The 13785-nt window shown below is 39.0% G+C and overlaps 2 protein-coding genes across 8 annotated transcripts in view; one reads left to right on the top strand and one right to left on the bottom strand.

Moving 5' to 3' along the window:
* BMAL1 (basic helix-loop-helix ARNT like 1) overlaps positions 1-5628 on the top strand; it is a 77939-nt gene extending 72311 nt beyond the window's left edge. For both annotated transcript variants that reach the window (XM_060159629.1, XM_060159630.1), the window contains 3 exons: positions 2-95; positions 4131-4233; positions 4986-5628. In XM_060159629.1, coding sequence (XP_060015612.1) covers positions 2-95; positions 4131-4233; positions 4986-5146 — 358 coding nt within the window. In that variant the 3' untranslated portion in view covers positions 5147-5628. The remainder of the gene's footprint in view (position 1; positions 96-4130; positions 4234-4985) is intronic.
* An 828-nt stretch (positions 5629-6456) lies between these two features.
* The window catches only part of BTBD10 (BTB domain containing 10), a 71958-nt gene continuing 64629 nt past the window's right edge, over positions 6457-13785 (bottom strand). For 4 of the 6 annotated variants that reach the window (XM_060159628.1, XM_060159625.1, XM_060159622.1 and 1 more), the window contains 4 exons: positions 13515-13712; positions 11621-11725; positions 10877-10987; positions 6457-7558 (listed from right to left, as the gene is read on the bottom strand). In XM_060159628.1, the coding sequence (XP_060015611.1) occupies positions 7248-7558; positions 10877-10987; positions 11621-11725; positions 13515-13712 (725 nt within the window). In that variant the 3' untranslated portion in view covers positions 6457-7247. The remainder of the gene's footprint in view (positions 7559-10876; positions 10988-11620; positions 11726-13514; positions 13713-13785) is intronic. The other 2 variants (XM_060159623.1, XM_060159627.1) reach the window with 2 other exon arrangements.

Genomic DNA, 13785 nt, shown 5'->3' with positions numbered 1-13785 from the left:
GGATAAGAGGGTCATCGCCTTCCAGCTGTGGCTCCAGCCCACTGAACATCACAAGTACACCTCCCCCTGATGCCTCTTCTCCAGGAGGCAAGAAGGTAGGGCTGATGACTCTTAGACTAAGGCCCTTCTTCATCCAGAGAGCTCTTGCCCAAGTTCTGAAATACTGGAAGTGGGAGTATATAACTGTGGTTGCTGAAACAGGTAGGGCCCTTTTTTCCTCCTTGAAGTAAATGCATCTGTGTTAGGTGAGGTACAAAGCATACCAGTGGAGCTAGGGAGCCTTGCTGACATTGTTAGAGGATTTATCCCATGTGAGTGGGGGAAGGCAGAAAGAGATCTTTCTAAGGATTGGGGAGCTATCAGTCCATTGTATGGAGGGAGGAATTCAAGAGCTCCCGTGAGGGAAGGGTTAGTGAGTACCTAAAACTGTCTAGTTCTCTGCCAGGAGTTTTCAAGGGAGAAAATACTGTTAGTGTCTAGTGCAGGTCCTGGAAACAGTGATACCACCAGCAGTCCTTCGGAAGGCAAGTCATGCCTTTGCAGTTGCAGAATACTTAGGTATCTGCCTGGGTTTCCTACGACGGGACAGCATTGAGTACAAGTAGTTTATCAGTCGCCAGCCCTCATGAAGAACTGGCCAGAAGACTATATTATAGTCTTAGAAACCAATAATCTGTTTTCATCTTTAGTGCTGATGAGAGAATTTACAAGCCTAGGCCAATGTTGATTGTAAATCATAAATCTATAGTGTCTGATGTTAACATAGGTTAGGCTGCTGCAAAGGCCAGCATCTTGAGACATAGTCTTCCTTCCCCTATCTCCTAAGACATGTACACAGAGAAAGAATATGAGTAATTTACATAGGGCACAAACTCTATCAAAAGCAGGACATGGGTTTCCAAAACTAGGCTCCTCAGAGACTCAGGTTACCAGGAGCTGTGGTGCTGCCAGGTAGGATTGGGGCGAGGGGCAGGTGATGAGGAAGACAAGGTAGGAAGACTCCTGCTTCTAGGGAAGCTTTACTTCTGAAAAATGACTCTTCTGTAAAAGTGTTTATTTGAAAAAAGGTTTTGCTTCCCCCAAAAAGGTTTGAAAGCCAATAAATTAATGGGTCTGGGTTTGAAGCCTAGCCTTGCCATGTGCTGGCTATGTGGCCCTATACAATTTTTTTAAGCCTTAGGTTTCTCTATAATGCGGCTAACATAGGTTAGGGCAGCCAGCATCTTTGCACATGAAGTCCTCTTATGAAAGTATATATGTGAAAGTGCCTGGCCTTCGGTAATGACTCAGAAGATAGTACTGACAGATGAAGTCTGGGCTGGGCACACCCCTCCCCCCTGCTCGCAGGCTGAGCTCTTAGCTCTGTTCTGTTACACCGCTAGGTCCTTCCTCCATACTGGATCTACCATCTCCCTAGCACGGTATCCCCTTCTTTGTGTCTCAGTTCAACTTTTAGGCACTTGATTTCCTGGTACCAAGAATCCCCCTACTCTATTTTGGAAGGTCATCACTCCAGTTCAGTGCTTAAATATTACTCAGGGAACTTCCATATACAATCTCTCATCTATCCTCACAACCTCATAGGTGACAAAATCCAGGCTACCAAATGTTACATGACTAGCCCAGAATTTAGTAAGTATGGCCCCAAACTAAATTCAGGTCTCTTGACTTCTGATTCTTTTCACACCAACAAATGCCAGAGATCTAAAAGTATACTCTGCATCACAAAGCCCCAAGTATTTTTGAGGCATTTTTGAAAAATGTTTTCTTTGGGCTTATGAAAGTGGGTCTGAGAAGAAATTCTGAATGTATTCTGAGTCATCAGCAGCGGGACCTTATAAGAAAGGCATCTAAACAAGATGGAGTTAAAAATGACAGCATTAAATAGTGTACCAAAGCCACAAAAGTAAAGGTGGCCGCAGGCTTCCAACCCTTCCCAGTCACTTTCAAAATTGGCAGGTCCAAAAATGAGCCATTTAGCCTGCCTAAATATAACAAAAAGAGGAGGCTTAGTGAGCCTCGTAGGTTCCAGGAGACTCTGGACATCCAGAAGTACCCAGGCAGGGTGAGATAAAGCAGCAGTTCCCTAAATGTCATCTGTGGTCTTTTGGTGGGGTTAGGGAGAGGGCATCTTTTCAGGGGTCTGCATGGTCAAATGTATTTTCGTAATAATGCTAAACAGCTTTTTCTCACTGTGTTGATATGTGAACTGATAGTGAAAAAGCAATGTTGGGTAAGACTGCTGGTGCTTTTACAAAAATCAAGCCCGTGGCACCAGAATGTACTGACAGTGTATTTCACACCATATACTCACAATAAAATAATGAATTTAAAAGCCAGCTTCATTTAAGAATGTCCTTAATAAAGCAGTAAAATAATTTTATAAAATCCTTGAGTAAATCTTTTTAAAACTGTTACAAAATGGGAAGTGTGCATAAAGCACTTGTGCTGCACACGAAGTATGATGTTGTCTCAAGGAAAAGCACTTGTGCAACTGTTTGTTATAAACCGAACCCAATCACCTTTTTCATAGGAAACCATTTTTACTGTCGCAAACTATGGTTTTTCAGACTTGGGTATTTAGTGTACATTTTCTTGAAAATGAATGAACCTGCGACTTCAAAGAAAACAACTGACAGTGATAAAATTTTAGCTTTCAGGCAAAAATTAGAATTTTGGGGAAAACTTGTGTCTGCTACTTTGAGCTTGACTGCTTCCCAAAACTTAAGATATTTCTGATGTAGGTAATATTAACAGTGGTGATGTTTTGATGTTGTACAATGAAGTGTGTCCACATTTGGAAGATCCACGTAACTCAGTGAACCAGTATTTTCCAAATGACTGATGTAAGATATTTCAAAATCACGCAAAGGTAAAAAAGATCCATCCTAATTGCCTAGATACACCAATGGATTTCAACATAAGAGTATCAAAATTTCATTGATATGGTTTCAAACTCCACATTGCAACTAATCTTTAAGAAACTTCAGCTTGCTGAGTTTTGATGTAATATCAAAGAATACCACGATTATTTGAAAAGGCTGTTAAAATATACCTCCCTTTTCTAACTGCCTATCTATGAGAGGCCAGAGTTCCTTCAGATATGTATTTCAAACAACATACCTAAACAGACTGAATGGAGAAGCAAATGAGAATCTAGTTAAATTGTTAAGCCAGACATTCGATTTGCAAAAAATGTAAAATGACACTTCTAACTTTTCGTTATTTTTGAAAATAGTTTTTTCATTAAAATGCTATTCATGTTAATGTGTAATAGTTTTATTATATTTTTTAATGTATTAGCTTTAACTTCACATATAGTAAGTATTGACAAATATAGCCTGTATAAACAAAAGCTCTTTGGAGTCCTCAATAATTTTTAGAGTGTAAAGTCTTTTTGAGAGTCTCTTCAAAAAGTTGAATTGCGGAGATAAGGTTGTAGTGCCATCTACTGGCAAGGCCTGAAATCACTGCCTCTCCTGAAATCCCAGCTTCTACCAAACTGTTTCCGCACCTACATCCAAATACTTCTCAAAGGTGCTTTTCTATGAGACTCAGTCATGGGGGGTGGGGAGTTGGGGGAGACAGAGTTCTGCTACTGAGGAGTGGTAATAATACTTCTCAGTAGCCTCTCTTAAGAACTTAAACCGGTGGTTACTAATGTTGGCATCTGTGGTATAACTATAGTGATGATTTATTCTAGTGTTTTGTTGTTCATTTGCGACTCCTCAGAGCTGTGTCTCTTCACAGTGTAACAGCTCTTTCTTCTTCAGCAACATCTGTTGCTGTAAGAAGTTTTCCTCCCTTACAGGGGACCTGCCCAGCTGGGCTCCCTGAGGTTTAGTCCTTGGCCTTAAACATGTGAATGCTCTAGGGATTTTATTCAGCCTTTAAATTGCCTGTGTGGGCTGAATCCAATAAAGAGAAGACTAGTCTGGGGGAGAGGTTTTTTCCTTACTGTGACCATTCCTAAGAGTCTCTGCTGTGAAATCATCCGATAAGAAACTGAAGCCATTTGAAGCTTTTTCTCCCCACCTTCCTCTTTTCAACATGCTTCATTTTCTTGGTGACACTGCATAAAATACTGATTGAAACTGCTGATGATGAGAAAACTTTACTTTTGTTTGTAGATTTTAAATGGAGGGACTCCAGACATTCCTTCCAGTGGCCTACTACCAGGGCAGGCTCAGGAGAACCCAGGTTATCCATATTCTGATAGCTCTTCTATTCTTGGTAAGTAGCATTATTATTCACTTCCAATGCAAAGAGCTTGCAAAAAAACATGTGGCATAAAGTCAGTTTTAAGAACTGAACTGGAAAAACAAACCAGTTCTAGGTAAACTTGATAAGAACAAAGTAAAGGTTTAAAATTTGTTTAAATCTTTACTTCAAAGTTGAGTTTAATGGTTGGATTCTCGCTGGGGTCCAGGCCTGTCCCTCGAACTCAAGAGGCTACAGCGCCCTGGACATGGGCTTTCTCCCAATGTGTGGAACATAATCTCTTCGGAGGGAGAGCCACGCAGGTTCAGATAAAGCCTAAAAGGGTCATCAGTAAGCATTTCAGAGGGTATTAAAAGTCATTAAGCCAATGAAGAGTTTGCTTCTCCCACCCCACCCATCTTTTTCTCTACTTAGCTTTCTAGATCTTTTTTCCCCTAATCTCTATCTTGCTATTTTGTTCCTTCTGTAATAATTCTCTCCTTATAACTGGTTATATCAGAATATTAAAATGAGGTCAACTCATACTTTATACTCTTCATTGAATTTTAAGTACTTTCTTCTTAAAAAGTTGGGTCTTCCCTCTGAAAAACACCAACGTTAAAAAGAAATATGGCAACCCACCCCCCCCAAAAAAGCAGCCTCTCTCATCCTTCTCACCCTACTGTTAGGTATAACGTTCTTATTGCAAGTGTGCTTAGGAACCGCTTACTAAAGTTAAACATGCTTTGGTATTATCACTGACCAGTCTTCATCTCTTTGCACAGGTGAGAACCCTCACATAGGCATAGATATGATAGACAATGATCAAGGCTCAAGCAGTCCCAGTAATGATGAAGCAGCAATGGCTGTCATAATGAGCCTCTTGGAAGCAGATGCTGGGCTCGGTGGTCCTGTTGACTTTAGCGACTTGCCATGGCCGCTGTAAACACTACATGTTGCTTTGGCGACAGCTACAGTATCAAAGTGCATTACTGATGGAGTTATACAGTCTGTGAAGCTTACCGGATAAGGAGAGAACAGCTTTTATGTACTGTCTTCATAAAAGCCATCTCAGAGCCATTGATACAAGTCAATCTTACTATGTGTAACTTCAGACAAAGTGGAACTAAGCCTGCTCCAGTGTTTCCTCATCATTGATGATTATTGGGCTAGCTGTGGATAGCTTGCATTAATTGTATATTTTGGATTCTGTTTGTGTTGAATTTTTTAATCAATCATTGTGCACAGAAGCATCATTGGTAGCTTTTATATGCAGATGGTCATTTCAGATGTATGGTGTTTTTACACTACAAAGAAGTTCCCCACGTGGATATTTCTTATACTAATTGTATCATAAAACCGTTTATTCTTCCTTGTAAGAATCCTTTACTATAAATATGGGTTAAAGTATAATGTATTAGTTAAATATTTTTAATAAATGTCTCCCTTGTTCTATAAATATTGTTCACATTTCAAATAATTAGAAAAATCCTACAGGGAAAAAAATGCCACAGGGCTGGATCATCAATTTTCCATGGTGGGTGTGTGTTTAAGGATGAGCCACACCAAAAGCATTTACAGTGCTTTTCTGGCCTTCATAACAATTCTAGGGCATACATAATTTCCCTGTTACTAGTTTAGCTGTACTGTATTTTTGCTATACTGTAATTTCAGTTTCTGTGAGAGCAAAGAAAGATGTTACTGCTTAAACACAAACTGCAAATCCTCTGAAATTTTACAAAATCAAGATTAGATAGAACAGACTGGCTTCTCTAATGAACAACTCCTCTACTACTCACAGCTGTATGGCTTCAAACAGTAAGTGACCCTGGACCCAAAGCACCTAAATACTTCTGATTTCTTCATGAATTGGGCCACAGAATATTAACAAAACAAAACAAAAACATTTCATGAAAAATTTGCTAGGCAGAACATCACAGTATAATGGAGAAAACACTGAACCGGTGTCAGAATTTGGCTCTGAAACTTACTTAAGGTTACTGTAGGACCTAGTAAAGGTATTTCATCCTTCATATCGGTTGGGCTAGAAAATGAAAATATTCCCTTTTCAGCTCTAACAATGTTTTGGATTTATATTTTATAATTAGTGGGGAATATAAGTGCCTCATCACACATATACCAAACTGGAGTTCCTTGAGCTACCTGGTTTCTAGTTATACTGACACCAACAAGACAGGATATCTGCTAATTATGAGATGGAAAATCTGGTCAAGGTGGTTATAAAGATCAGAAACATTAAAACAATGGAATTTTATTTTGATGAAAAACGAGTTTACAATCATTTAGTAAATGAAGAGCAAACACTTCATCTTCCTATCCCATAACTCAAAAAAAATCATTAGTAAATAAATATCTGTGAACAGATTAAGGGTAAGGCAGACTGGATAATAAACCACCTGATGTTCACACTCCCTGCATGTGACTCACTTGAAAAGGATGAAAACGGCACTGGAGATAACTGATATGGGCACTGAATCTCATCCTAATCATTCAAATAAGCCCAATGATACTCATTTTTTGCTCATCATGGGCAGCAAACTACACACATTTCACTGAAAGAATACTCTGATAGAAGCACTTATTTAAATTATATTGTGCATCACAACTATAAAAATGGCTTGAACAGTTCCACTTAACCACCATATATAAAGTGCAACTATATAATATTCTACATTTTATCTGGGGTGTGATGAATATCAACCTAGACTGAAAGTACCCCAGCTGCCAATTTCCACCACTTCTGAAAAGATCTAGATGTGTGAAAAAGGACTGTCCCCCATACAAAGAACCAATTCCACAAACCTACCGGTAAACAAATACATTTATATAACTGGAACCTCAAGATGCTAGAGTTGTACTCACTTAAAAAACCATTCAGCTACCTTTGGTCTTTAAAAAAGTCTACACTGCAATATCCTAAACATCTGTGCATCTCACAGTGCAGAGAGTGGCCTTGCAGTGCAGGATGAGGAGAGTGCAGCGTCACTGCGAAGAGTAGCATGCTATGGTTTCAAGCAACATCACCATCACAGCATCGGATTCTGTGCGTCAGGATCGAGGTCATTGTTGCTAGAAGGGGGATGGATAGGGAGAATATCCAGCTCATCCACTTGAGGAGTTGGGTGCATGACCACCAGCTGGTCCTGGGGAATGTCTGCGGCAGCTGCTGCAAGGTTGGTGATAGATTTACTCTTTACGCACTGAAAGTCTACATGCCGACTCTTTCCTTCTTCCTTCTCCCAAGACATTCGAATAAAGGGCCTTTGGACATAGTTGTAAATCACTTCTGGGCGGCCCCCAGGCCTTTTCTTTACTTTTTCTTTGTAGGTTGGATAACCTGAAGGAGAGGGAGGTTTTAAAAACTGAGGATACGCACACACACATGTATGCACACCCACATGGGTCCCCACATTCCTCACCCAATTTAACCTAAAGAGGGTTACTGTAGTTCTTGAACAAACAAAACAAAGAAGGGAATTCAATATTCTATCCCCTTGGTCATTAGTTCAACAGCAAGAAACTGAAATTCTACTGATGTAATTCACAAAACCTCCCACCATCCACCAACTACCAGAATAACATGCGGAAAGCATGGAGGGGCTGGGTCCCTAATACAATGGTATGTAATCTAGTGCATCATGGGCTCTAGTTGTATATCCTTAATATCCCTGAACCCTTCCTTTCGCAGGATTATCTGGCCTCAAGGCCTGCAACTTACTGCAGTATTAGCCTTCTACTTTTTTTTTTTTTTTTTTTTTTTTTGTGGTACATGGGCTTCTCACTGTTGTGGCCTCTCCCGTTGCGGAGCACAAGCTCCGGACGTGCAGGCTCAGCGGCCATGGCTCACGGGCCCAGCCGCTCCGCGGCATGTGGGATCTTCCCGGACCAGGGCACGAACCCGTGTCCCCTGCATCGGCAGGAGGACTCTCAACCACTGCGCCACCAGGGAAGTCCCCGTAGCCTTCTACTTTCTTTAAACGTAAATCTCATCTTCATATTTTTCTGGGTTTTTCTTTCCTTTTTACTGTTAAGTGACAAGGAGCCGTAGAACTCTCCAGCTTCGCTAATTCCAGGTACTTCTGCACCTAGGTCAGCAAAGCCAATATTTTAACCCCTATATCATTTAAATGTTACTACTCCCAACAACCAGGCAGTTCATTTAGATTGGCAATGGACAAACTGCCAATGGCCAAAGCAGCTGTGGACAAAAAAAAAAACGTTGCTTGCCATGTCAGTAAACAAGGATGTTGCGGCCATCAAGCCATCAGCCACTGCAGCCACCCCCACCCAAGGATGCTCCTGAGGGGAATTCAGGATGGAGAAAAACAGGATACTGGCCCTAGACAGTTAAGATGCATATTAAAGGAATAATTGCAACAAGCCTAGACTCCTGCACCTCCCCAAACATAGAGAGGCGCTAAAATCATTAACTTGAGATGTTTGTTTTTTGTGATGAGCAGTAATCTTCTAATTTTTTTTTTTTCCAGGAAAAACTCCTATATATCCTGGCTCCCCCCTTACCTCTTTGGAACAGTTTCTCAGAGCTGTCTGAGAGGCTGTATCACAGGCTATAGTCCTCAGTAAGGCCACCAAATAAAACATAATTCTGAACATTCAGGTTGTGCATTTTTTTCAGTCAACACAGCTTTCCCTAATTAATTATATCTTCCTCATCTTAGATGATAACCACTGAAGAGTAACAACTGGTAACAACCATTCTGGTTTCGGAAAAATTTCAGTCATTTACTAGTAAGGCAATTTCTCTGAAGACATACTTTCCTTAGATGCTATCAAAAGTTCCTTCTCTCCTTCCCACTAGCATGAATTGCTAGTTTAGACCAAGTACTGGTGAACATTTTCTGTAAAGGGCCAGACGGTAAATATTTCAGGCTTGTAGGCCATATGGTCTCTATCACACCCACTCAACTATGCTGTTGTAAAGTGAAATCAGCCACAGACAATACATAAATTAATGAGCATGTCTATATTCCAATAAAACTTGATTTATAAAAAACAGGTAATGGGCTGGATTTGGCCCATAGGCCATAGTTAGACCATAGTTAGAATCAGAAAAAAATACAAAGGCCTCACATAGTAGGGACTCAATTAAGGATTCTTGCATAGGAGGATGTTATGTAGGCATCGTAGGTAGCTAGTATATTTAGCCACGTGTGGCGTGTGTATGTGGTTGAGGTGAGGGGGAACAGGGGCAAGGACTAAATACCTTCTAAGGACCTTTTGTAGAATGTCTTCTTCGTTTCATACTTCCACTCAATTACCAGCTGAAGGGCAGCAGTAGAGATCAGAAAGGTTTCTACCCTCTATTATTCCCTTGTCCTTGATTGCTTTTGGACTATTAAAAGTCTTTAAAATTCCCATCTCAGTGTATTCCACTCTGCTCTCCACACAGAATCACCACTCTAACACAAGTGTAATCATATTACATCCTTGCTTTAAAACTACCAATGACGCCCTCATGCTTAAAAAGGAAGGTCCATCCTCCTCAGCACAGTATATAAGGCTTTATTTTTTACAATCTAGTTCCAACCCACTTGTCATCAGGCTTCAGATCAAATAACTGCTCCCCTGCCCACTCATCTAAAGTAGCTCCCTCCAGTTACCTTCTCTTTAGCTCTGAAAGGAAACAGCTAAATCCCATCGTTTGCAAAATCACAGAAGAGGGGACATACTGGTGAAGCTAATGTGTCCTTTTTTTTAAGCCCAAAGTTTCCTCCCCTTCCCACAAAGACCCTGTTTCTGGTCATTCTTCCATATGTCTCAGTAGCCCATTACAGCGATCTCCAGAAGCTTATCTGGTCATTGATCTGAACACCACAATCTTCGTTATCACAAACACAGAAATTACTATGTGCTAGGCCCTATTTTAACTCATTCTGTCCTCACAATAACCCTATAAAGTACTTATTAATGCTCCCATTTTAGATGAGGAAACGAAGGCAAAGAGAAGTAAAGTGCCTTGGCCAAGGTCATACAGCTATTAAATCATAGGCTCTGAACACAAGCAGTCTTTACCCTTTACTATGGTATGCCAAAGAAGATATTTTGTTTTTAGTAAGGACACTTTAAAATAAAAGAAGCATCTGACAAAAATTCATTTAAATCATAAAGTAAAAAGCAATCTAAAAAGTATGCATTTAAGTAAGATGAAGTATATTTGCAATTCAATTTAATTTGAAAATAAGCTATTATACTTTAAGACACTAGTAAGCTACTAGCACTGTTTTTACATGAATTTTCAGAAAGTACTAGATTTTAATTCTGTTGAGCTTTGATCACGATCACTACTAGGCAGAGTCCTGTCAGTCTTACGGGAATATACACACATGCGTGCCAAACACACTCCATGGGCTTAGTCAAAAATGCATTAAGTCGGGCGACGGCAGAAAAGACAAATTCATATCTCAATATTGCTAGGGATCTTATGGAATGAATAATAATTTCTAATGGCCTTCTATTTATCATCTCAGATAAAGGAAGCTGATTTTTGTTATTTATATGTCTACTGCATGAGCATTCAGTAATCATTTGTCTGAATTTTTCTCAAAATATTCAAACTATATTCTCAATGGGATCCAGTTGTTTAACCTTGCTTTTTTCAAAAGAAAATTAATAGAAAATAGTGAAAATGTCTTACCTTCTATTCCCAATCTAATCTTCTTAAGACCCCTCTCCTTCAAAACTGATTTGGCCACATCTCTGTTTTCAATGTACTTGAAAAATCTATATAATTTTGTGCTATAAATAACTGGAAACAAAGAGACAAAAATATTTTCTTATTAAAATCAAAGTACTTGGAGATGACTCAAGTTTATCTTGATCATCAAAGGGGCCTGACAACCCTAAAAGCCCAAATAATGGATGCAGTGATGCCAAAGGATGACTAGCCAACATGACAGGACAATTCAGTACAGTTAATACATAAGCAAATGTCTACATAAGTTGAAACAAGAAAAGCTTTAATAACCAATCAGATAACCCAATCCATAGGAAGAATCTCCTTCTGAAAGATATATCATATACAAACTTATTGGAATGGGATCTGCCCCAATTTCTTCAAATAAAGAGAACCAAAAAAAAGGTATCACATGATTATCAAGCAGGCAAAGTAAAGGACTTTGCTCTGATGCCTACAAGGCCTCATCTGGAGGGGAAAAAACTGCCTTGTCAGAAAGTACAAAATGGATACATCTTGCATTTCATGGATTGAGCAACTATTAATAACTCCCCCAAAACAAAGGCCCACCCCACAAACTGTTTTCCATTCAGGCGAACAGTCCCATTTAATATAGATGTTAAAAATGGCAGATTCGAGCATGTTCTGCCTAGGTTAGTCTGTTTAGAGCAAACTGGCTTTGCAAAGGACAGACATTCCACTGACAACATGTTGAGTCTTCCAAATGTGCTGGGCACTTCAGGGAGTTAGACTGATGGACCTTCCTCGCCTTCTCTCTTTCAGGTGGAGTTATCTCCCTTAAAAGGTGAACTGCAAAGGTTTTTTCAAAAAAAGAAAAACACACTCACAAACCAAACATGCTGGTTTAAGAGCCAATAAAAGGAAAAAAACGTATACAGAAGCTACTCATGGAGTAAATTTGTGATTATTACTACATCCTTAAGACTACTGATATTATTTTAAGATAAAGATTTTTTGACATCTCAGAATGGGTGGTGGTATAATGTCACATTTAGGAAAATCAGGCTGAAGAGACTGATATCTCATCTCTGTCTACTCAAATGTATCTTCTTTACGTTGGAACATCTTGGCACAAAATGAAACATATTTATAGACAAATTGAGTAAAAATGTTTCCAGTCCTTTTAAGCTTCAATGTTTAAGGTAAGAAACAAAAAACAAACCAAAAAACATTGAAATGAAAAGCTCAATAACTAAAAAGGAAAAGCCCAGGTCTATTATTATTCCTGTATCACCATAATATCATTTCTGTGCTCTACAGCTGGCTCTACTCTCTCGGAGTCAAACTTTTTGAAAAGTAAAAGTTTGTTCATTCCTTTTTCTACACAGAAAATGATTTAGTGTATTTCTTCTGATTTTTGGTAACCTTTTATTTTTCCTGTGCTTTGTTCAACTTTTTATTCCACATATTATTATAGAAAACCATTGTCAGCAAAGAGCCTAGGAATGAGGAAATAGTAACATTTTATTATTCTAACTGTCCACAGAAGAGTCAGAATAGTTGTTCAAGTGTATCATGCAAAAGAAATGTCTCAATGTAAATTCTGAAAAGCGCTACGATAACGTAATCTAATGAAAATCTTTAGAATTAAAATAAAAAAGAATACCACTTAGTCTGCTTTATTTTTAGAAAAGGGTAAGTAAAATGGAAAAATCAGAGCTTAAAGGGCTCCATACTTTCTATAATCGTGTACTTTTTACTTAAACCCTAATCCTTACCGAGTCAACACAGACTGGAGGACAGAACAAGATGTTGGGCTATTTTACCTAGCTCCTCAAATCATTCTTTTAACTCTTTTTCTCAATCTATGAAGCTGTTCAAAAATACTAGATTGGGTTCACCATGAAAACAAAACCAAACCAATATGAGATAAATTTTCTAACAGAAAAAAAAAAATCAAAAGGTTCTAATCAGAAAAAGTTTGGAAGCGCAATAAGAAAAAAGTTAGTCACTGCTGCTCAAGATGTGCCGTTTTGGTCAGAAATACCTAAAGTTCTGCAAAGCTTTTCGGAAGGGTCACTGTTATCCTCCAGGAACACTTATGACATTAAAAAAGTAATGTCTTAGAACTTAAAGTCATCTTTGCAATCACTGAGTTGAAGCTTCTCATTTTATATACACATAGAAATTCATCTAAAAAAAAACAACTTATTTTTTTATTATCTACTATTCCAGGATCTACTTCTCTTGGATGCTTCTAAATGCAAAGAAAAAAAATCATTAAGATCCAGATACTCAACAAAAAGCAAACCATTTCTGTGCATGACATGGGCGGGTACACTTTTTCTGTAAAGGGCCAGATAGTAAACACTTTGGGCTTTGCTAGCCATGCGGTCTTCATTCCAACTACTCCACTCTGCCATTGTAGCGCATAAGCAGCCACAGACAATACATATAACTTTGTTTATAAAAACAGGCAAAAGGCTGGATTTGGCCCACAGGCTGTAGTTTGCCAACTCCTGGTATAAGTAAGAGTTCAACATACTTTCTTTATAAAAACTGTCCTTTGATCAATATTGTAAAAGATAAAGAGAAAATCTGTGATGATTTGAGAGAGAAAATATGCCACAGGACTTACTTTGTGAATATTCTTCTCCCATCTGTGGTGGATACTCTTCATCCCAATCAACCACATCATCGTCTGTAAGCACCACTATGTGGCATTCACGTTCCCCACTCTGGGCACTAGCTACCATGAGAGGCAGAATCATTTCTTCCAGGTAAAATTCGAACTGTCTACGAGCACCATCATTTGATAACTCATGCATTAGGGCACCTGAAATAAAAGCCACAAAAATATCTTCATTTTGGGGGTGACTGATAAGTAAAAGAAGAGCAGAAACAACAAA

Source organism: Lagenorhynchus albirostris, chromosome 9 (assembly GCF_949774975.1).
Source record: "Lagenorhynchus albirostris chromosome 9, mLagAlb1.1, whole genome shotgun sequence".
Classification (NCBI taxonomy): domain Eukaryota; kingdom Metazoa; phylum Chordata; class Mammalia; order Artiodactyla; family Delphinidae; genus Lagenorhynchus; species Lagenorhynchus albirostris.
The sequence above is the reverse complement of the archived record's forward strand: the minus strand, read 5'-3'. Positions and strand labels throughout refer to the sequence as shown.